General features: G+C 44.4%; 1 protein-coding gene across 2 annotated transcripts in view; it reads right to left on the reverse strand.

Moving 5' to 3' along the window:
• The window catches only part of MGLL (monoglyceride lipase), a 62994-nt gene that overhangs the window by 5866 nt on the left and 32320 nt on the right, over positions 1-24808 (reverse strand). The window contains exons 4-6 of one of the 2 annotated variants that reach the window (XM_086619046.1): positions 9301-9437; positions 7648-7758; positions 1345-1434 (exon numbers count right to left, since the gene is read on the reverse strand). In XM_086619046.1, coding sequence (XP_086475172.1) covers positions 1345-1434; positions 7648-7758; positions 9301-9437 — 338 coding nt within the window. The remainder of the gene's footprint in view (positions 1-1344; positions 1435-7647; positions 7759-9300; positions 9438-24808) is intronic. The other variant, XM_086619048.1, reaches the window with a different exon arrangement.

Here is a 24808-nt window from a genome sequence, read left to right on the forward strand (position 1 = left end):
AGCGAACTGAAAGTCATCTGACCAAAAACCTCTTTGGCAGAGAGCAGAAACAGCCCTGAAGGCCCTGAGGTTATTCTGGGAGACTCTTTGCTTTCCAGTTTACCGAACGGGTGAGTCAAAGAGGTGGGATGTGCAGAGGCTGAATACATTGCACTCACACAGCCGCTGACGTTGTCTTTGCTCCTGATCCCTTCTGCTTCGCTTCTAATGCCGCTTGAGCTGCCTCCCCAGAGGAAGGCCATTTATTAACTGCTACTCAAGACATGAACCATTGCACGAGCAGCAGGAAAAATGCCAGCATCTGTCAGTGAGATGTGAGCTGACACGGGAGCACAAGGACAACTGACCACTACACTAGTGCAGCTCTCCTGCTTTTGACACGCCCTTGGGTGCCATTTTCTGTCATTCCAGTTGATTTCTAAAATGCACCAAGTTCTGGATCACTCCCCTCTCCAGAGAAGGCAACTTAATTCACTTACAGTTCATCTCTCCTTCCTTTCACTTGTCCCACAAGAGCGAGGAGGAAAAAACCCTCATTACATGTTGTTGCATCAGTTGCAACAACATCTGGTTTTGCCAGTGACAGCACCAACAGGCTGGAACAGCTGTTACCAAGAGTGGGTACAAATGGGAGAAGAGTCCCAAGCTACAGTGACACTGTAAGACTATCACCCCGGGATAGCTCCATGCACAGTCACAGTGATGGAGCTGGAATTGGGTTGTTACAGCGGCTGCTTCAGTTGCAACTCGTTTATCTCAAGCGCAGCCAGAATGCATCATTTGTTTAGAAAGGCTGTAGCAGAGCCAGCATGTGATCCAGGAGACCTCGTAGCAAGGTCTTTGGGGCACGCACGCTCTTTTCCTCTGTTTGCATGCTTTCAGCACAACGCGATCCAAATCTCCCAGATAGTAGCGTTTTACATTGTTTCACTGAAAAGAGCGAGGTTGGAAAAGTTGACTTGAGCAGTGTGTTTGCAACTGTATGAGTTGATTTTTGCCGCTGTGATGAGGGTGGTGGTGGTGCAGCAGAGACAAACACCATTCCCATGTGCTTTCCATCGCAACCATAGCACAGGTAGGTCTCTGTTACGTACCCAGAGCAGCTGCGGGTGCACAGTGCACCGAAGGGAAGAATTTCTGATTTCCCACGGTGAACCAAGTTTTCTGCTATGTGTAAAGCTGGTTCCACTGACTTTAGAGATGTTTCACCTGTTTACACCAGCATAGATCTTGCCCTCATGATTTAGCAAAACACTTTTTTTCTTTTTTTTTAAAAAGAGAAACGGCAGGACTGAGACGAGATACCGACTATGCAGTGACTTTACATGGCATTAAGGTTCTCACCTCCTTCTTGTTCCGGGAAATTGCACTTGGATCTATCGAGCCCAGTGACAGGTTTGGGAGAACCAGGTTGAGCACTTTTGCTGCAAAAACCTGTGGGAGAGGAAAGCAAACAGTTAAAGAGCTAGTTAGAGCAGGAGAGGTAACATAGAGGGCCAAATCCTGAGCTGATGGGAAGCAGCACTGAAGTTAAATAGTTGAGAAATGCCAACTGACACTCGAGAAAGATCTGTCCTGTATTTAAAGCGTTTCTCTTAATGAGAAAAGTGTTCAAACTGCTCCTGGGATCAGGGAGTGGGTGTGCTCATCTGAAATGCTGTCAGCTGTCTGTCCACATCCAACATCACAACTTCATTGTACTTTGCCTTCTTCTCATTCTCAAGTTAATTTCTAAAAAAGGGCTCAGTTAAGCACTTTGATAGGAAAAAGCCATTTCCGGCCCTCGGAAGGGCTGGGCTTTGCTGTGTTACTGCCCCTTCCTTGCTGCCACAGCTCTGATTTCAGGCTGTGGCACACGAGTGATGATGTTTGGTGCGATTTGCCTAGGCTGCACTCTTTTTAATAAGCATATTCTCAGGGGAACCTGTAAATAAACAACAGCAAAATGCGCATGCATTGGCTATGGAAATCCATTGCTCACTTGTCTCCTGGGAACAAAACACAAAAGCGCTCAGCAGCCCAGGCTCCAAACCGCTGGCAGAAGAAAGGGTAACGTCTTTCACTTCAATAGCACTGCAAGCACGTTGATACCAGGGTTCTGCTCTGATCTCTGATAACTGTCTTTAATTAAATGATCACCACTTAAGTCAGAAAATATGCAATTAGAGTTTGTTGGTCTGTTTTATGGCCCTTTCATGTTCAAACACTTGTAGGTAGGCTGTCACCTGTGTTCTCTGTTTCTGCTGATACAGAATCACTTCTGAAGCACTTCCTGACATTTCAGAACACAGATGATACATGACAGAGTAATTATGAAATTAGAGGAAAAGCACAAGGTTGAAGTCAAAGTCATCCAGGAGTGAAAAGCAATAAAGACTCACAGCAGATTTGAGAACATTCATGTACCCTGGGGTGGATAGGAGCAGGAACTTGTGTCACTGCCTACCACTATACTGGACCCCTCACCGGCTATGACATGATGTCAGCAAAATTAATTTCTACTGAAGGCTCTGGAATTAGACCAGTAAAATAACATATCCACACCGATGCAAGTACAAGCTTATGATGCAAACAAGCAGGAATGGGCTTTTCTTTGTTTTGTGTTAGCTCCAGACAGCCATGATTTGGGGAATGCATCTTTACACATTCTAGGCAAGGTGATGGACTCTCGTGCACTGACAATGCTGTAACAGTTCTACTTCTCTGAAACCACTTACAATGACCCAGGTGTATGCCAAGTAACTTTAGACTCCTAGCTGAGGTATTTAACCTAGAAGTGTAATTGTCCTAGACTTTCTTTACAGAGTATGAGTGAAACACCCCCCAGAACACCTTTAACAATCCTCTGAAAACCTAAGGCAATTAAGCTGCCCTAAAATTAGAGCCTGAGTTAAGAGCTAGTGCAAGTTCCTATGCCTAATGATTGCCTATATTCAAGAGGACATACCTTGGCATGAGAGGTTAGCTGATGCTCTCTCAAGATCTGCTTAAGGTATTGGCCACAAGATCGATATGTTGGCGTTAAGGTCGCAGATATTTAGGTCTGAGGTGACGTATACAAGAGTAAAAGATGGCATGTTTTTTGGAAGATGGGAGCTTTGCTTACTTTCAAATTTGGCCAAAGAAGGAAGTTAGTTGACACACTCTCAAATTTCAGAAGAAGCTATGAGTTTGATAGAGATTCTGTTTCGTGTCTGCTTGGTATGCATGTAAATATGTATATTCCCAAAGATCTGCAAGAGGCATTTTGCAGAAGGAGCATAAATTTGAATCTTCCTCTCACATGAGCAACAATACACTTGCCTAGGGATATGCTGATGGCAGGGAAGGTGTGAGAAGGAAAGGAGAACTACATATATGCTCTTTCTCAGGCTCCTTCTCGTTGGAGACAGGCTAGACAGGCTTTTGTCAGATTCAGTACAGCCATTTTTTTGTTCTAATGCATGTTTATCATCCCAGCCCCACAGCCTACTGACGACCTCGCCTCCATGACATGTTTTGGAAATGTTCTTCAAGTTTTTGCGCCTGTCTGGAGTTTTGCAAACCGAGTGACAAGCTGACTGCTGAACTGCCACAGAGATAGGGCTGGCTTCTGACCACAAGCACAGCAGCACGTACAAAGCAGCACGTACTGTCCTGGGTTGGTGATATCAGAGGAGTTGTTTCTGGTGTTCAGCTGTACAAGAGAAGCACTAGAGCCTGTACATAGACATGTCAGATGTACTTACACATGCATATATATACTCCCCGTGTGCACAAAAACTCTTATTTGTGCACAGAAAGAACTAACCTTGGTCTATAGGAGTGATTGTGAAAGAACTGCCACCATCCTTCAAAGGGTCTTCAGATCTGCAGGAAACGCTCCATTCCCTCCAACATGTAGTACACCCTCAACACTCAGATGTAATTTTGATGATTCTTGGAGGCAAGGTCGTAGTCAGAAAAATCCAGTTTTATGTTATAATCAAAAATTCAGAAGATTCCCCTGGGCCTACAATGGTTTTGTGAGCACTGTGATACAGTTTGTGACTTGCCTGACTTTAATTAGAAGCTGTGTTGTTGAAGTGCTGGCTATATTTGATACATGAAAGTTTATCTCCCTGCTGTTTCAAAGTGGCAATGTTGGTTCTTGAGAGAACAGCTCCCAGATGATCAAGAACAGGCAATGGAATGATGGAGCTATTACTGGTTGGGCTGAGGATGACACTACAGAGCAGTGGTTATCAGAGCTGCTCAGGGCCACTGCAGCCGTGTGAAATACTAATGGTGTTCAAATCCAGCCCTTCCCTCTCTGTGAGAAAGACCCCAGAGTAAGATTGAAATAGATGGCTGAACACTGCCTCTTGACTGGAAGTGTAACTTAAAGCTGATTTCATGTTTTTTCACATTAGTTCAACTATATGGGTGCTTTGCAGTGTAGACTGTTTTCTTTGGAATGGAGCAATCCCTGCTCCCTGCACACCTCAACGTGCTTATTTCTCTCCCTCACGATCTCTGCTTGCCAAACTGCTTGTGTGAATGCCCTTTAGTTTGTCTCAGCTACAAATGAGCTGGTTTAACAAAAACATGGTGTTTGAATTGACGAAGCTAGCCAGACTCTTCACTGAGCTGAAAAGTCTCTGGAAACTCATCACACTGTGATGACCTACAGAGACCAGGCTGAGAGCAACCGAACAGTTTTATCAGGGAAATATTTAATCAGGGATATGATATGATATGAGATATGATATGATGTGATATGATATGATATGATATGATATGATATGATATGATATGATATGATACGATATGATCAAGGAGATATCAGATATGGTGTTTCCATACCTGGATACCAAGCCACCTTATATAGAGCTGAACCTGATGATTAACATCTCTGCTAAACTGGACAGACGAGAGCAAAGCCAAAATAAGAGTTTTTAATACAATACTTTCTTCTGGTTTGACTGTATCTTTAAAAACAGTCCTCTGCACTGTTACTGGGTGCAGATTCAGCCTGAATGACTGGGAGACCCTCAAGTACTGGAACAACGTGACGTCCAGTTGGGTTGGAAAGCAATAGATCAGCAAGAGGCCAAATGGTAAACCCAAAAAGCAAAGAGAGAACATTGTGTACTTAGTTTTTAAGGCATAGGCTGAGGGTTAGCACAGGATTAATCATTAGGGAATATTTCCTAAGGGTTTGTCCTGCCCACTCAATTTCAAAGCATTCAATAGCAAAAATTTAGTGTGAGATACTACTTTACCCTTGTTCTGCTCTTTGCCAGAAGATGAGACTTTCTATTCTTTGAAATTTTGAAGATTCAGAGCTGAATTTTGCCCAGATTAGTTGAGAAGAAAAGGGGGAAGGCAGCAAGATCCCTCCTTCTTCACTGGATTTGCAACAAGTAGGTCGATGCTTCTATCAGGACACAGGATTTATAGGGCATTGATGAAATTGTGTTTCTGCAATGAGCAGAATTTGATTTTCCTGCACGCATTCTGCAAACGCACTGCGTTTCTGCTGCTGCCAGGGCCGGCTGGGCAGCAAGGGAAGGTATTTCTCACGCAGGCTGAAGGACCCAGTGTGCAATCCAGCCTGCTGTTATTGTTGCCTTGAGCCCTCGTTTGTTTAGGCCAAGGTAAATTCTTGCTCAGCTGGAAACTTCCCCAGCAAATGGATGAATACAATGGTCCTTGGGAAATGGCCCAGGGCCGAGAAGTCGAACCAGTTCCAAGGGAAAACCAAAGCCTTTGTGCTTCAGAGACACAAACACCAGTGAAATGTTTTTTGGCTTTCGGAGTTAAAAAAAGAACACAAGTGTTTTCAGCTCAGCTTTATGGGAAAACGTGGCTTACACAGAAATACTGTGCCTGTTTTCACTCCTTCCTCTTGCAAATACCTTTTCAGCTCCAGAACTGATTTCAACTAAATTTGACAGAGCAGAGATATTTCAGGAATAATTAATTTTTTATCAGTTTCGAGATGCAACAATAGATCTGAAAGAGAAAGAAACTCACCGTGCACTTGTATTACTGCATGTGAGACACTCTCTCGGAAGGAGGCCGTATAAACACCTCTAAAATACTCTCCAGTTAGAGATTAGGATTTCCTACACTGAAATAAGCAACAATTTGGTACAGACCTGCAAGAAACCAGACTACAGTAATACTAGTTCCCACAGAATTGATGAGTCCTTATTTCAGAAAGGGTTTTGCATCTAGCAAAAAGTATAGTTCTAGAAGGAGGAAAAAATTTCCCTGCTTTCCTTGACTCGAGTAGAAACAGAAGGCTAACAGTGTCTCTCAGATTCAGACCCTATATTATTTTTTTCCTTAATATTTGTTCTTTTTCCTTTTCCAAAGCAAGAAAAAAACAGAGGCACTGGTGCTCATGGGACCCTTACACTGAGTCAGGTACAGCCTCACCTGTGAAGAATCAGCTACCAGCCTCCTGAAAGCACTCTTCGGTGCACTGACTCCTATTTAAATCAGTTTTCCCAGACTGGAAGACTTCAGGATTCAATTCGCCTCTGGAAAGTAGGTGGACTGTGGGGGAGGCACTCAGAAAGAAGATATTGCCTGGCATCCAGGTGGTGCATATTTCAGCAGGGTTTTGCATTTTAAGGCTAGAGGTCTTAATGAGTTTCCTTCAGTGGAAGAGTGAGGTGATTAAAAAGCACCCTTTGGTGCTTGTAATGATTTATGAGCTCAGTAGATGGCTTTGGCTACAGCAGAAGGTGTGACAAGATTATCCTCAAAGCTGAGACAATCTGTTTCCTTTCTCTTAGAAGAAAAAAAGCCAGGAGAAATACCTTGGAAATAGATTAAAACAAGAAGCTAGCCCTAGGAAAAGAGTCTAGGGAGAAAGAATAAAGGAATGAGTCCTGTGGAAATGAGATTTTCTGTTGTTCCTGATGGCTTTGGTGGTCCTTCCCTTTGCTTCCAGCTTCTTTTAGGATTGTTGTTTATTCTTTTAAAAATTCAGAGAGGAGGGGAGAGCTGAGGGTCATTTGCCTTGCAGAGCTTCACTGAAGAAGGGCAGAGCGGGCAGTGCAAATTCGGGTCAGAAATAGCTTTGGAAGGGACATGTGGATGGGTTAGGGGTAAAGCCTAAATGCAAACAGAAGGTGATAGTCTGGACAAGAACCAGCCTCAGTACCAAGCCAAACGGGACGCTGCTGGGGCAATGATGCTTTAGCCGGAAGCCTTCTTTGAGGCTCCTGAAGGATTCCTGGGACTCAAGAGCTCTAGTATTGTTTAGAAACTGGTCTTCCCCCAAACACCAGTAATAACCCTGGCCTGGCTTAGCCAGCAGCCCGTGCTGCATCTCTACCAGACTCTATATGAGTCAGGATGAAACTGTAGGAGAGGAAGGAGAAGGGCGGCACTGTGTGGGCTGTCACAGGGTGCGGTGAAGAAAGCACAGACTGCTACCACCTCCTGAGGTAGCATCGTTCTCCGACTCCCTTTTAAATAAATTTTTCTGGATGAGCTCAAGATTCACTTCCCCTCTGAAAAGTAGCTGGGACTGCGGGAGGGGCACTTAGAAGAAAAGTATTGACTGGAATCCAGATGGCACAGATCTCCCCAGGGTTTTGCATTTTAAGGCTGGAGGTTTCCTTCAGTGGAGGAGCGAGGTGACTAGATGCAGTGCGGGTTTGCTCTTACCTTGATGGGAGTGGCGACTTCTGGGCTGGCTACCACTAAAGGCGAGATTAACAGCATGCCCGAAAACTCGCTGGGTCTCTCGCTAGCTGTCAGAATGGAGATGGCTCCTCCCTGCAACGCAAAATAACAGCCCACAGCTTAATACAGGTGTCAACATCTCATTTATATTGCAATCCTCTTACTGGAAGGGTTTTAGTCCAGACAGACAAGCAAATTATTTCTGCCCCAGTGAGAGTGCAGTGTGGCCAGCGAGAAAGGCTGGAGGAGCAGAGTCACTAGAAGTGACTGGTTTCTGTTGGGTAAGAAGAGATCTGGTTTCTGCTCTCATGGTGTAAACCCTCAAATCCCACTGAACTCAACTCTCCATGCGATGTCTGTCAACTCCCTAGGATGCCTTCTGTCCTCCTCAGTTAAAAGGACTAAGAAGAACATGTCTGAAGTGGTAGTTCAGGTGGGACTTGAAAAATAAGTTGAGGCTCTACCAGTGTGACAGACTGGTGCTGCATTGGGAAGATGCTGTGAAGCCGGGATCGTTCCGTGCTGGTGGCACTGGTAACCTGGGCAACACAATGCTGCCAGCCAGCACGCAAAAACCTTCACTAGTTACTGGAAGTTAAAAATTCTCCTCTCCAGTGTGCCCATCTCCTTCAGCCCTGCAGTGCTGTGTCCAGGGTCTGACAGCCAACACCCAGCTCCCGGTTTTGAGCTGAATGCCAGCCAGGCTGGGCCGTCCTGCATGAGGACAGTGGCTGATGGCGTGAGGAGTGGGGGACAGAAGGGACCTGGCTGGCTTGCTCTGGAAAGTTTGCAGAGGATTAGTTGCCAAGGGAAACGTTTCGTGAACTTCCATGCTGCTGGAGAACCAGGGGCTTGTTAAATGGGGCAGCAGCGAGAAGCATCTCAAAGACCTCACTGGGAAATTAGCTCCTTGTTACGGCTGCTTTGGAGCGCGGGGAGCACTTCAGAGCATGCCATGCCTTCTTATGCAAGAACACTTGTTTATCTGAGCATGGCCTGAATCCCAAAGTACTTACACATTTTCGTCTCCTCCGGGAACACAGGGAGAGCAGATCAATGACATCAGTGGGAATATTGCTAGCTTGAATAAAGGGATTTGGCCCATGCTGTCAGAATCAGACTTCAGATCTGTTCACCAAATCAGTGCCTTTGTTTTTGCAGCCCTAATCCCTGGTACATTTTTCTGTTAGGTTGTTTAACAGAATGAGGCTACAGGGTATATTCATGCTTCATCCCCTAGCAGCTCACAAAGCTCTGGAGGGCTTAGCCTCCCGGATACTGGTCAAAATGAAAGGAGCAGCCCAATGCTGCAGGAAGGTGGCGGAACTTACCATGTACCCGGTGTGAATGAATGGTCCTAGTGAAAAATAGGCCCATTGTTGCAAATGGCACTAATCAGGGCCATGATCCGGGTAGAAAAGTCAAGGACTGACTATACTCAAGACAGATCTCGTGGGGTAAGGCATGCTGGCAAATCCGTCGGTGAATAAAGCAGAAGGGAAGGTTGCTTGTAGTTTTGTTCTTCCTCACACTTCCTGTGGGCTGAGTTATTTCTTGCCATTCACACGAGCACCACCGTGCTGCGTGTGGCACGTGTCCTGGGTGCTGCTGGGGGGGGTAGGGGATGGTGCTTACCATGGAGTGCCCCAGAATGAGAACAGGCAGCTCAGGGTGCTCTTTCTTCATGAGATCAATGTGCTGCAAGCTGTCCCTGATGAAGACGTGGAAATCGGAGACAACCATACGATCGCCCTCACTTTGCCCATGGCCAACTGTAGGGGAAAAGGAGAGCATGCATCTCAGTCACTCAAAGCAGTGGTTGCGATCGAGAAGGGCTTTAGCAGAAACATGCCTGTTAGACAGTTACTGTCCTAACCTGACCTTCTCCTGCAGTCCTCTCTCAACAGAAAGAGTGCTGCAGAAATACAAAGGAACCTGCACAGAACAATTTAAAAAGTGCCATGCTGGCCATGATCTGGTTAAAAAAAATTCTATATTTCCTTGTGTTTCTACCTGCTCTTCAAAACTGAGAGTACCGATGTAATCTCTTGTGGCCTTCAACATCAGGGTAAGGAGGGCAGAAGGGCTGTTTTGCCTAGCTGTAAGGATGGCAGGTCACTGCATCCTGGAAAATCAGGGTTTTTTTTGTCCCAGGGATCATAGCTGCTGGGGTCTGATGGCTCACTGTGCTGAGCCAACTGCTGCGTAGAGCCTTGGCAAGAAACAGAAACATTCTGAAGACTAGATACGCTCGCTATAAACTTAATGGGCCATGGACACAGACTTTTGCAGTGCCTGGGTGTTTATGAGCTTTGCAGAGTCCTGCCTTTTCTCACTGCTACCCTGGAATACTGGGTGGGCTGGAAACATTCCCTGCTACCAGGTGAAGCGTTCTCAGCAGAGGAGGCCAAGCGATGGTGGTTGCAACAGCCCCGCAGTGGGAAAGTATCGAGCCGTATGCTCCTCCTGAACAAGTGTTAACGCAAACTGTACTGCACCTGGATGCTGTTGTCTCATTCGCTATCTGGGAATTATCTCGTCTGATCAAAGGGAAGGGAAAGACTAAAACGGGAGATGGAGAGTTGCTATGGGAACAGTGGCATCTCTGGCAGAGGTGGAGCCAGCATCGCCACAAACACAGTCCCAGGCAATTTTGAGCTTGCAAAGGCTTGAAATTAATATCACCTTGGGGAAGCACTTTGCATGTTTATCTGACCACACATACAAGTTATTATCTATCACAAATAGGATTCTTCATTAAAAAGAGTCTCCTTGCTTGTTTCTGTTCCATGCAGGTTCTTAAGGAAAACTGAGAAGGGGAAAACACATGCCATCCATATGGGACAGGGTATAGGGAGTCTTAAACAACATCTCCCTCCTGCTGTGTGTCTCCCTCTGCCTTCTCCAGCAGGCACTCAGGCATACTTAAAGGCACAAATGGGCAATAACTTGTCAAAGGATGTGAAGTGCCCGATAGTTGTTTACATGCTGGATGGTACTCCCTCTAGTAAGCAGCAAAGAAAAGCATTGCCTACCCAGCCCGAAAGGTAAAGGCTTTCAGTCAGATCTGCCCGCAATAGTCATACCAGAAGAAATCAGTATGTCTAAACTTAATTTTCTTGCAAGGCATCAAAAAAAAAATCACCTTCCAAATTAGGCAGAACTTCTAATAAAAAGCTGGACTAAACACACTCCATCTAAGAAAAACTGAACCCCAAACTTGCTTTTCTTTTGTCCTGCCAGGTGCTTTCCAGAGCTGGGCCTCTTGGCAGTGAACAGAGCCACGAGCCACACTGTCTGCCAGATAAACCCACAGATGCCATGCTGGTCAATTATAAATAACATATTACCGGCTCTGCTTTGCAGTGCACACACTCCAATTCCTGCCAAAATACGATACAGCAAGCATCCTGCGTGGATCAGTGGCCAGAAAGAAATCAAAGAGCCAGTTAAAGTTGCGATAATCTACAGAAGTGAAGCCATGTGTGTGGCTAGTGGATTTACTCACTTGAAACTGATTTTTATTACAGATGGAAAGAGAGCTTTTCCCCAGCTTTTATACATGGCCAGTCCACTCACTTTGTGGACCTCAATTGCATTATCTGCCCATTACTTAAAATTCAAATTTAGCAGATTAATGAGTTGAATAGTCCAGAGAGAGGAACATTTTCTCTTAGCAGAGCTCTGCACTTCCACTTCTTTATCTTCCTGTGTTGCTTGCGCTTGCTTCTCGTATCTCTTTCTCTGCAGTGTCCATGGAAGACAGCTGACCAAGCAGAAACAGCAAACCCCCATGGCCCTGCTCTGTATATGGGCCATGACCCCCTGCTGTGGGGCAGTGAGGCTTTGCTCTATTTTTGGATGAGACAGCAGCAGGTCTGGAAAGCCTCCTTGGTCCTCAGCGTGGAGAAAATCCTACCACATAACAATGATACGGCTCATAACATCCGAGTTATGATTGTGGAAGCCAAGAAATACCTGTGCAATAGCTATGACAAGCATCTCACTGAATTTATGCAGAGTTTTGGGGGTTTTTTTTATTAATAACGTAATGAACCCACCTTTTGTCCCTGCTTATAACTACTAAACTACTGTTCCCCACTCAGATGGCCCAGAGCAATGCTTGAGGAGCAGTTTGTCTGCATGTATGGTAAAGGAAGGCCATGCAAGTCTTTGCTTTGATCCTCTCCCTGCCCCTTACGCAAGGTTAGCCGGATGGCATCGCGAGGTTGTATTCTTTTATTTTACTGTTTTTCTCTCTTCCCTTCCAAGAAACCACATTTACTCCACCAGAGAATGAGTTTATTGCCAGTTCGAATCTCCCAGCTGAGAAAGCTTCAGGAAAGGGTGAGGAACTAAGACCTCTTCTATTAGATGAAAGACATGCTCAACCAAACATCAATACAGTCAAGAATATTGACATGTTTTTCTCTGATCTTTTGCCTTTGGAGCTATTAAGAACGAAAGGTCAGGTTCATCCTTGATGTAAAGCTATTTACTTTGGGGTTTGCTGGGAATGAATCTGACGTAGTGGTTCCACAGTGCCAGTGGCAAGACAGCGGGTCAAGAGGAGGGCAACTGCCTGTACCCAGGAACTGAAACTAACCAGAGGCTGCTCCACACCCAAGTGACACAATGATCAAGGGAAGCAACACAGAAGTGTCACGAGAATCACAGCTCCACGAGTTCCTCATCAGAACAGTCCTCCTGGGGCCTCTTTTCAACAGGGCAATATGAGGGTATAACCAGGAGAGGCTCATCTGTAAAGAGCTGTGATTGCAAGTGCACATCCCCATGACACACTTGCGTTTTCAAAACCTGTCAAATACGTTTCTTATCTGGCTGTCTTCATATCCAGCTTGCGTGGTTCACTGCTAGTATCACATATCTGCAGTGGCTCAGTGATCAACCATTTCAGGTTGCGTGTACGGAGATAATTGTGGTCACCCTTTCCTAGATGTGAGCCTCTGAAGACAAGAATCCAAACCACTTTTTAAAAAATTGCAAATCTAGAATTAGGAGGTCTAAGCCTCCATTTCAAACCCAACACACCACTGCAGAATAACGCACTTTGCTCAAGCAAAGTCTGAATAAAGGCTGCAATGATTTGGCCCAATGTGTAATAGCTATTAAGTTCTGCACTCTGTGTTTTCTGCATGAACTTGCTCAGACTGCAGCTCTGCCACTGTAGAGACAAGAACAGCAACTCGTGATCAGTCAATTCTGTCAGAAAGCATGACTTGAGAACACTATTTCACCCATGAATATAGATCCTCCAAAGCTGCACACCTCTCTGGATGGAATAATACTGAGTGGCTGCGCAGGAAGACAAAGCTGAGGGTTCAGCGATGAAATATTTGAGGCTGTGAGGGCTCTGGGGAGTGCGTTACCATCGTGTAGGTATCACTCTGCTGCATAATGCATCCTGTGGCCCTGCAAAAGCATACTTCTACAAGACCCCACATTCCTCAAGTCCCGTATCCTCTTGTGCTGTGGGGCTTGCTTTTGAAAGCCACTCCAAAGCAGCCAGATTCTTTATCTGACATCAGCTCACATGCTTCAAAAAATGTCACATTCTGGTCAGATTGGAGATATGCTAAAGAAAATGTAAACAAAAAGCACAACGCAACTCAACACTTCCTTCCCTTCAGTAAAGGCCAAATGGGAACTGCCTGAAGAAATGAGCATCCCAGCTCTGGTTTAGCTGGGCAGATTCACTCAGACAAGGGGAGCTGTGCTGGGTCTCCATCAGCACAATGCTTTCTTGCTGGGCTGTGGGACCACATCGTAGCTGAAGAAATCTGTCTTTAAATACACTAAAATAAGATGAACAGAGCATTAGGCGAAGAAGAGAGCAAGGCAGCACACCTTGTCCACACTCAGATATTCGCACAACTTTTGTTCTAAACACCAACTTTTATATAAGCCACATGCTATACATCTTGCTTTCTCCTTCCTAGTGCCAAACACCCTTGACAAAGGCACAGCCCGACCCTGCACGCTCAGGTGTGGACTGAATCGCTCCTCAGAGCTTCAGCAGGAACATTTCACTACGGAAGATAAGGTGGCAGGGGAAATGCTGGGTCAGATGTTGACTTCAGCTACGCTGCTGTAAATTTACTGATTTCAGTGGCATTCCTTAAAGCTTACAGTCATGGGAGAGCAGAAATTATGGCCTATATTGTTTTTTCAGCCTTTGCTCTCTATTTATTATGGAAAAAGCATAAAATAGAGAGAGAGGGGACATGAGAAATCTGCCTGGGGAGCAGTAATTCTCCGGACAGAATCCGGATCTTGACTTTTCACATATTTTGAGGTTTCCAACTTTGGGAGAAAGGGGATGGTTTGGATACTTTTTTATTGCAGTGCGGACACCACCACAGGCATCTGTGGGGTGACACGCTCTCTCTAACCAACTGGTGGTAGAAACAATCAGGAGAACACAGAGCTTGACTCCTGCCTCGGGATCCATCACACTGTGTGTGCGTTTTCCTCGCTAGATACTGAACCCCAAGATTTTGAAGTGGGAGTACCAGGAACAGGGAGGGTTAGGAGACAGCCAGGCACTCCAGGCTTACCACTCCCTGAGCATAAATTCATTTTGAATTGCAATGGCACTAACACAAGAGCACTGGCAGTTTGCAGGAGTAGTTAAAGGTGAGAACTGCCACCACTGCAAAGTCAACGATTAACCAGCTACAGCTGAGGAGCCACTTCTGCACCCCAGAGTTGAAAGGACACTTCTTAATTATGTCAGAGGGGGCCACCTGTAGTGTCTGATGTAATAAGCTGGACCATGGGTACCATTCAATTCCCAAAGGAGCTGACGGAGGCCAGGAAAGGTGATTTTACTGCTTCAGCCCTGCCTCTGCAGCAGCAGCATGCAGTGGCACATCACGGCGCAGGCAGAGGTGTGCAAAGGAAGGATTTCTGCAAAGCCTACCCCAAGCTCAGGCTGAAGCCACTCTTCTTTCACTGCCTCCTTCATCAATAAGCTTACTGGAGCCTGACAGGTCTGTTTGAAGCAAATGCCTAAATGCCTTTTGGGAAAGGAGGTATTTAGATGGGTGTTATTTGTTTATTAACTTTCTGAAAGATTTGTTTCATTTTCAAAGGCCTCTGCCTCTGTTTTCTGCCCTGAATTGGAGACAGGATGGGTTCCTCGCTGGTGCTGGACACTGCAGCACGCGGGAAGGTGAGCCCACCTACCCCTCACCCTTTTCTGCTTTTGTCCCTCTGCAGGTGATGCTGCTGGAGAGAGCCATGAAAACAGTACATTCTTCCTGCCGCTGTGCTGTCTGGGTTAGGAAAAAAATCCATAATGAAAAGATCTCATAGATGCTCTCACTCTGCAGGTGGCCCGCATGGAGGAGCAATGCTGGGTCTTGAGCCCGCCAGAGGGAGATGCCGGTGACAGAAGTTTGGATGGCTCTTCTGGTGCGCAAGGTGCGAATGTGCCAACCTAATCCCTCTCCCGTGATCTTCTTGAGCTTGTGGCAGCTTGCTCAGGTGGGGATCTCGCTGTGGTGGTCCACAACCTACTCTGCAATCCCGCTGCTATGGGAAGGGACCATTTCAGTAGCTTATTTTAAAATCCAAACCCCACAGACTGGGAGATAGTAACTCTTGTCCGCCTCTGCTTTCCTCTCTGTCCTATGCAAAATGCATTCAGACTTGGAGGTAAAACTTTTACTTAAAGCACAAGATGAAGCAGATACAGTTTTTAGGAGTGTTTTACTTTTGCAAGTCAGATCAGCAGTTAATTAAGTGATGTCACACAGCATTACAGTAGATGCCTGTATCTATGAGATTTATTGAAACTTGTCTGAGCAAGGGCTGCTCTTTTTTGCGCTCGTACAGCACCCAGCACCGCAGGGCATCACCACAGACCTTGGTCCAAGGTACTGCAAGATCTAAAAGTAATAATTAACTCTAATCCCAGACTGCAAGGCAGCACAGCTTTGCAGAGGAGGAGATGGGAGAAAGCACATAGATGGGGAATGTGGGTGAGGCAATACACAATACGACACTAATAATGGGTTTACATAGCAAATGTTGTGTGAAGCCTTGATTTTCTGCTTGGGTGTTTTTTTTAAGGTTTAATGAAAAAAAGTATTAATGAATCAGTAAACACTTCAAATTGTCATAACAGTTCGCTCCTGAAAAAACTATACTTGTTTTGTAATGAATCAAGTACACATCCTTTTCATCAAGTGAGCAAAGCTCATTAATTAAACATATTGGATTTCAAAGCTCCCAATGTTTAATTACTTGTTTAACAAGCAGTACGGCTAATCCACCATTCAGACACACAAACAACTAAAACAACACGAAGAAGCTTCAAAGCAGAACAATCAACATCTGGAAAAGTCAACAGACTGTGCCTGCATTGTCACTAACATGTAAAGCAAATGTTCCTCTCGAAGAACAAATACACACAGGAAGCACCTCCGAGTTCATCCTGCATATTCATACCCAACAGAGCAGCTTCCTTGCCCTGAGAACACACGTGTCACAACAAGGGAGCCTGTTCTGGTTTTATTTCCCCTAATTTTTTCCGTTCCCCAACCAAATAAAGTCTGATACATGCAAGGCATTCAGTAGTGCCTGCCCTCCATACATACGTACTCTTCCTTTTGCATGCAGTTGGAGAGCACTGGCAGGACAGAGACACCTGAGCTATCTGAGAAGCAGGGTCAGCTGTCCTAGGATTTGCCATGCTACCCTGGCTCTGGTCAGCTTGCCACCTAGGTAAGCTGCTGTGTTGCCATGTATTTTGTAGCTACTCCCTGGAGGTGAACTTTGCAATGTCCATCTGACCAAGCCTTAGCTGTGCACTCTCTCTCATCCTCTCCCACAGCTCTGCTTTCCACAAGAAGAGAAAGCAGTGCTTAGGCTGGAAGGGAGCTAAGCCTGTGATCTGGACCACCAGGAGACAGGACCATGGGGCATAGCGCAGAGCAAACCTGCGCTGCAGTATTGACAAGCTTTGCATTCTGAATGCTTGATACAAGCCTACCGCCTAAGGCTTTTCCAGGAGGACTACTTCCACGTCAGATGGGAAGCATTAGGAACTAAAAGGAGAGGGTTCCCCCTCACCACTGCTTTCATCTTCATGTTCCTCAAGGATCTGAAATATAGCACAACACATGCTTATCCTTAGTAATGTTTGCCCACTCTTCTCTGTTTAGGTAGTCCTCAGCATCCCTTCTTTCACACCGACTGTATAGATACAGCAAGAACACTGGGTTCCCCATGACAATAGGCACATTATAAAACCATTAGATACGTTATCCAACAGAAGTATCTCTCCACCCGTAGCGTTTTATGTATGGAGCATCTATCTAAGAATTACAGATGGATTCTGCCTGTCTCTTACCAAAAGGGAGAGCCTTGTCCTGAACACGCAAGTCCATCAGCTTCCCTATTCCTTCTCAAGATTAAGAAAATAATTTTTCTTTCAGCATTTGCTAGATAGTTTTTATTCACTTGCCTCACACAAAGAGCACAGCAAACTGAAAGCCGTCTCCTCCCACATCAGATATTCATTTGCAGAGCTGAGATATTTTTAGAATAGTGCACACACAGAGTTATATTGTTTGTTGTCTTAGTTAGGGAAAAAAAAAGAAACAGGCAGTTTTCTATACTAAAATTATCTGTGCCTTCTTGCTGGGGAGCAGAGAACTAGTCGTCTTGCTGAAGCCATTTCAAATATTTTCTGTATTCCAGAGATGACAAACAAAATGACCTGGTACATATCAGAGCAGTCATTAATCCTGTCCAACAAGGAAAACTGTTTCTGTCAATGTTAAGAGCCAATTCATCCCTAATGGATACAAGCACGGTTCTTTTGGCTTTAGAAGACTTGCCCATTTCTTCTGCTGTTGCTGAATCTGGCTCTGAATCGCAGTTCCTTAAAAGTCTTCCTGGAACATCATGTTGCTCATGAAAACACGCTGAAAAAACCCATCTGAGTGTTTGTGTTGCAAAATAATGAGCTCTTCATAGGCTGCATTTACAAACAGCAGTCACGGTGGCCAGACTAGAAATGTGTCTCCTGGGACGTCATGTAACGAAAGTTGGCAAGACAGTATGAAAACCTGCACATACTGTAGTCACTTCCCATGCCAACAGGATTAGGGTAGCTCTGTCGTTCCTATCACAAAATCAGGATGATGCTGCTGAGTGGCTGGTGGAAGCTACGGCCCATGAAAGAGGAATATGGAGCCTGGTTCCTCCTCCACAAAGCTCATACATGACAGTGTTCCCCTTCCTTCCTCAGCCCTTTCTGGAATGCCACTTCTCAAGCCAGTCCTCAAGAATATTAAAGCAAAAGAGAACTGAAGAGAATGCCCTTCTCTATCGGGCTACTGGGATGGATGATTTGAAAATTCTGCACAAAACCAACATAGATGGTTGAGCATGGTCGATTTCCTCCATAGATGGTTGAGTTCCTCTGCAAAAGAGTTTCTTTTGGTGATGGGTGAAACGATTCCTAGCTAATCTCTTTTCCCATGGGATGAAAATCACAATATAAATGTAAGATATATTATCAGTGAGGCACAACTTATGGTGCCTCTAAGGAGTCTTATAACCTGGCACTAAGTGATTTTATTTAAGGCCTTGTAATAATTTTTTAACTGTTATTATTGCAGTGTTGCACCGAGATTTTGCCCTCTTTCATGAGGAGAAGATAACTTCCTGAAGTATCATTGAGGCAACTTTATTTAGCATAAGAATTGGTCTACAACAACTTATTCTGGCGTGATATAGAACCAGTATCAGTGCTCAAATACTGCAGAAAAAATTGCACGGACTTTGCTGGAGTTAAGCCAGGGTCTCACTGGTTCACTTGACCTATACGCTGCTGCTTTTAAGAATAGTAAAGGGCCTCTTTTCTGCTCTCCACATATGACTTAAGAAACCACTAATGGTAGCTAGAGTTTCACACTCATTGGAAGAGGAGAGCAGCCAAGGACAATCTCCCCAGTATTTTAATTTAGCTTTAAAAACATATATATAATTTTCTTCTCTGGTTTTAGTACCATAAAATAAAAAAAAAAGGGTGCAAACTTTATTTTTTCCCCTGAGGGAAACAAGGATGAAAGTCCACTTGCATTAACTTTCTGATCCAAGTTCCAGCTTTAAAACAGCTGGGGCACCAATTCAAAATGTCAGGGTTTTCAATGAAAAAGCGAGCGCTGGAGTGGAACTGCATACTCTCCTTCCCCTTCCCTGCCCATTTATTCCAAAGCATGCCTGGCATGTGGGTTGGCTCTCCAACACGCACATGCTATTAAGTCCTAAATGACAGCTTGTTTAACTAGAAAACATTTCCATTTTTTTTTCCTTAACAAAGGCTATTCATTTCTCGCTCTTCTATTTGCTTAAAGACGGTTTCATTTGCCCTGCCGGAGAGTTTGCACAACCCGCCTGATTGTTCCCCTCCCAATAGCGCTGCAAGTTAATGACCCACCTCTTGATCTCTGCGCAGGGAGCCTTGCCCAGCACACTGCTGCATCATCAAGCGAGCTACTTACATCGCAAAATCCATACGTACGCCTTGAATATTTTTATGCTCGAGGAAAACAATCGAATCAATTCATCTCAGGAAAGACAGTCCTAATTCTTCCCTGCTAACAGTAGATTAGGCATCAAGAAGAAAAGAAGATGAAAGCTGGATCATGTAGCAACTCCCTCCATGCTGTTGACGAATGTCTTGGGGGACAGGCACTGCTTCCTTTCAAGCTGTCTTCAAAAGGTTCCCTCCATGCAGACCACCCATTGGGAACCCACATCAATAACAAAGAAAATAATTTAAAAGAGCCATTTTTCACCTAGTTTATTTACATGTTAAAATAAACATGAGTTCCCATATAGATCACGGGCTCCCGGTGGGTTCTGTTTAGTCTGTGAGATTCTTGGCACCAGAGTAGAGCATTTCTCTATTTCAACCCAACCTTGGCACAGATTTTTTGGTTATATAATTTTTTCAGCAACTGGCAAATAATAATAATGTTTCTAAAAAGTGAGAATCATGTTTTAAGACACTGGCAAGGTGTTTTGCCAATTAATCTGCCAAAAGGTCTTTAGCAAACCAGAGCTCCCAAACTCCTGCATTCAGGGTCAGTTCTACCCATGGGTTGCACTTCTAGTTCTCAATCAACCTGTTCGAAGGCAGCTTTCCCACAGAGTTAAAGAGATTTTTTGCTTTTTTGCTTCGCTCCTTTGCATTGCCACACGGCAGTGCCACCCTCATTAGACTGGATTTGTCCCCGTTCCTGACAAGGCATGAAGGAAATACTGCTCTTCCAGAGCTGCCAGCTTTTTATACCCACTCTGCACAATCTCAATGGGTGAGCAGCCAGTGGATTATTTGAAATAAGGGTAGGCTTTTTTTTGTTTGTTTTTTTAAGAGGTTACATCTGCACAGAGCTATAGCTCATTCAAACCCTTCCAGACCTGACTGGGAGCTACATAATTAAGGAAAAACCTTCTGATTAAGCAGGTCTGGCAGGGAGCATTCCTGGGTGGGAGAAGCCTGCCCAGTGTGCCTAGTGGGTGGTATTTAGACGGTGCACGGGGAGAGTAGCATAGCAGAAAATAGCTCTACTAAATTCGTCTTGCAGCAAAGACGGTTGTCCTTTCTTGGCAGAGATTGATATCAATGTTATCGTTTCAGTTGCTTTTAGCACTTGATACCCTTTTCTCTGTAACTCTTCTCCCTGCATCTCTGAAATCCTCACTACATACATATTTACCAAACAAGTCAGGATCAAACAGGCAGGTTACTGCTTTCTGTGCTCTATTACTCATTTCAAACCCTGGCTGGTTGACAGTACACGATGAATACTAGCTGGCAGGTCTGCACTTCAGTAAACAAACAATGTACCTGTACAAGCACTGAGCTGTTGAAGGTTACAGACCTATATGTTGCTCTCGGGCTGTGCAAGCTACTTAGCAATCAGCCAGCGAGGGTGTATTCGCAGCTCAGAGAACGCTCTCTTCAAAATCTGGGCAGGATAGGTGCAAGGTTCCTGAAAAGGCACTGGATTGCAATCAAAATAACTGGTTGCATCAGGCAGTCTCAGTTCAGAACAGCCCCCAGGTTTCTCTCCCTTCCCCCAGCCCTCCACCAAACCAAGCATGAACTTGGCACTGCTGCAGATCAGGCTGTGTACTCCTTCGCCTTAGACAAACTGCCAGGGTCTCCCAGCACGCTTTGTCTTTGATAAATTCAGAACCAGAAAATAAATGCAGTGTGGAGAACGTCAATTTTAAGGGATCGGGGTTGAGAGCATTAAGTCTTTGTTCAGTCTACAATTCAGAACTTTTTTTTAAAATTATTTTTGAAGCTAAACAAGGATTCTCAAATTGGAGAGTATTGCCAAGCCATGAATAAATCCCAGCATTAGAGATGCTGTGGGTATAACAGCTTTCCCCATTAACTAAATCTGCAGACTCTATCTTCAGAGAAATTAACCCCCGAGTACCACAGGAGAGCTCTGTGGCACCAGTGTTAATGCCCGAGGAAATCTCACCTTGGGGTTAAAACAGGTTACTCCCACTCTTGGGACAATACTGATGGAGGGTGGAGTAAAGTACAGGCTTACTTGGTACAGAATAACTTTTTTGCTTTGTTTGTGGAGTGGTCAAGTTTCCAGGTGCAATCCTGATTACAAATTCAGTCAAAGGACATGTCACTACCAAACTAGTTAACCTACATATATAATTTTCTGGCATATGATTGTCTTCCATTCACAACCCCCTTCCTTAGCAGTTCCAAAAGTAAACGCTTAGCATTTGGACATAAGAAAACACTATACAGTTGCAATTTAACCCTTCTTATTTTCTGCCTCATCCCTTCAAATATTGGTGAGATATTTTATTCTAAGCTGCTCTCTTCACTGGTTGAATCTCCCTCTCAGCTTGTGAAGAGCCATTCACAGTAACAGTTTTGCATTCTTGAAGCTCACAGCTTTCAGTCTGCAAGCTCTCTGGAAGCAGGTTGGCATCATGTTCGGATCTTGCCAGGAGTAACCTGAGATACAGTGAGGTGAAGTGTTTTTCCTGAGATCCACAATGAATCTGTGGCAGAGCCAAGTGGGGATTTCCAGACACCTTCTTGCATAGTCTCCTAATGCAGCACGTAATGAGCCACATCCTGATCAATCATACGATTAATGGGAAGGAGTACCTGCAAGAGATATTCATGGCTACTGAAACTGCTGCTCTACTGAAACGTAACATTCCACAGGCCAGCCCTAAAGCTATGTGAAATCCAGGAAGCCTTCAGAATAGCAAGCAAAAGAGCTTTTAAAGTTCAGGTCACTAAATTTGGCCACAGCTGGCACAGTCCAAGATACGCTGCCATCTGAGAAGTGGCTGTTGCTTACAGAAATGGGTTGATAAGTTGTCATTTGATGTCTTAGTGCATTACAAAACTGACACAGCTTCACTGCAACTGGCTCTCTGACTGCCAGAATGCACAGAAGGCTTCATAGTGGGCTCCACACACCTTCAGATAAGACTTCTTCCAGCCAGTCAAGGGTTTTATGAGATCTTTTGCAATCTTCATTTTGTTTTTATAAAGAAGGAAGATGCTCAAGGCTGGAAGGAATGTTACTGTGATGCGGGAAAATCTCATCTGGGTTGGAGAGTGAACCAGAGGCTGACCAGACATTCTGCTTTACTTCACTAACAGGCTTGGAAACAAAAAGGATTACACTGCCAGAGGTTTTCCATTAAGAAGATTATTTTTTTTTTTAAATTCTGAAATAATTTTCCCAAATCACCAATCATGATTTTCATCGTTTCCTGAACATACCATTATCAGCTAAAACGATCTTTTGTTTTATAAAATAATAGTCCACGACATTTGGTTTTTACTAAAATAGGGAAAACAACCTTAAAACCCATGAATCAAATCCTGGCCTCACTGAAGTTAGCCCCACATTTAGCCTTCAGAGGGTGCAAGCATGTACTCTGTGTGTGAAGACATAAAGCTCAAGCAATTAAGAAATAAACCCCCAAACCACATAAGAATCACATTATAAACGTGGTTTTAAATTAAAGGCATTCTGAAATTGAAGAGAAGCTGCAGTGCTGAGCTGGGAGTGCACACATCCGCACTATCCCTGAAGGAGCAAGAGGCGAAGCTAAGGGTGCCTGGCACATACGAGATCTGCCTGATGCCTCAAAGGGAAGGAGAAGCAAAACCAAGAAAGGTCCCAGGCTTGCTTGGTACACAAGTGAGAGACATCAGTTAATGTTAATGCTCTGCCAGGCTCTGTGGACAAGGTGTGAGACCAAAAGAGAACTGCTCTTAACTAACATGTTGTGAATAACTACTGGATGGAGGAAAGAAAAATATTGGCACTGAAATATATAACCCTAAAGTGGGCAGAAATACACCAGGACAAAAAGTGAGAAGTTTCTAAGAGTCAGAGGAGCAAAAGCCTGGAACAGCCTGCTCAGCTGGAACAGTGTTTGCTAGCAACCAAACTTGGTTAAAAACTGAGCTTTGACCATTTGTGAAAAAGACTCAAGAATGTTATTTGCAGGAACAAAAGACTAGATAACCCAGGGAGTGTCTTCCTGTCTGCGCTCCTAATAAAAGCATGTTTTAATAAACAAAGAAATGTCCTGTTTCACATTTGAAATGAATGTGCAATAGGAGGAACATGATCAACTGAAAAAAACACACACTGTAACCAAATATGTTTCTCTGCAACACTCAGACTGATTAAAAAGGGAAGAATCTGAATATGTGAATCAAAAAAGGATGAATTTTCCCTTCATTCGTAGTCTGTTTTGCTTCTGGGGCTTGTTGCAGCAATATTAAATGTCATGTTTGCAGTCACTGCTAGAGAATGTTTTGGTTTTTAAAAAAAGTCTCTGCATCTTTTTTAATAAGAAAGATGCCCATTAGTTTTAGGACTTGTGAGACAGTCCCTTAAAAGAGCTCGTGGTCTGCAACAAATAGAGCTACTCCCAGGAAAATCAACATGGCTAGTTATTTATGGAGGAAATCCACCCATTTGAATCAGGCGTATGAGCTCCGTAACAACGCTTTGTGAATGAGCAAACAAACAATCAAACAACGAACATTAGAACTGCAAAGTATAAAAAGCAGAATCTGGGCTGCTTCTGTGTCTTTAGTTTGGCAAGCGTAACTCCCGCTCCAACCCTCAACCTGCCCTAGGACCATGGGCCATGAAGGGACATCCACAGAAGACTGTGAAGCTGTTCAGGGCTGATGCCTCACTTGCAAGGAACCTGTTGTTGGTTTGGATCCTGCAACAGCTCATGGCATTTTACAACACACTAACACAGCACAGTCAGTCTGCCCGGGGCAGGCCCAGGGAATCTGCTAACAGCAACGTTCAGTGGAAAACAGAATGAGGCTGCCACAGTTTTGATCAAAGCACACAAACGCGGGCAGCTTAAGTGAGCCCTCCTCTGACTTCAGACCACTACTTATGTTATAAGGGAAATCAGTTCTCTCATTTGAAGTTTTGAAAGTTTTGTTTGCTTTAGTGGGTATTTTCCCGTGATACGGTAGCTGTTCGGTTCAGCAACAGCGATTTTATTCAATAGTTTTCAATGCAGGTAGGGTATAAAGTACATGAGAAATGAAGATGAAATGGCAGTTTTAGGCCAGTTATTGGTTGGTTATACATTATACATTCTACTTGTCTCTATAAAGCTGCCTGTCCTTTGCCTTTGTTTGGTGCAAATAAGAGCTTTCTTTGAATATCACACTCTTTAACAAGCCTGTTCCTCCAGGTTAGTGCTGAACTAGACACTAACCTGAGATGGGCGGTTCTTCTTTGACTCCTGTTATCTATCTAGAAAGGTACTGAAGGAAACCAGATTATGTTTTAATCTAACAGGAGTTATATATGCAAAATATATTTTCCTCTGTACTTTTCAAAATGGTGTTCAGTGACTTGGAACAGTCATTTGTAACTCAATAGGATGACAAACTCGGCATCTGTATGAAGATACATTTATAGGTGAGGAATCATCCACAATTAGCTTCTGAAACAACCTCCTCCAAATTAGACACATCTGACAAATAAACAATAGGAAAGCTAGTCACATTAATGAGATGCCGTTGCTATGGAAAAATTGTCCCTGT

Source organism: Tauraco erythrolophus, chromosome 12 (assembly GCF_009769465.1).
Source record: "Tauraco erythrolophus isolate bTauEry1 chromosome 12, bTauEry1.pri, whole genome shotgun sequence".
Classification (NCBI taxonomy): Eukaryota; Metazoa; Chordata; class Aves; order Musophagiformes; family Musophagidae; genus Tauraco; species Tauraco erythrolophus.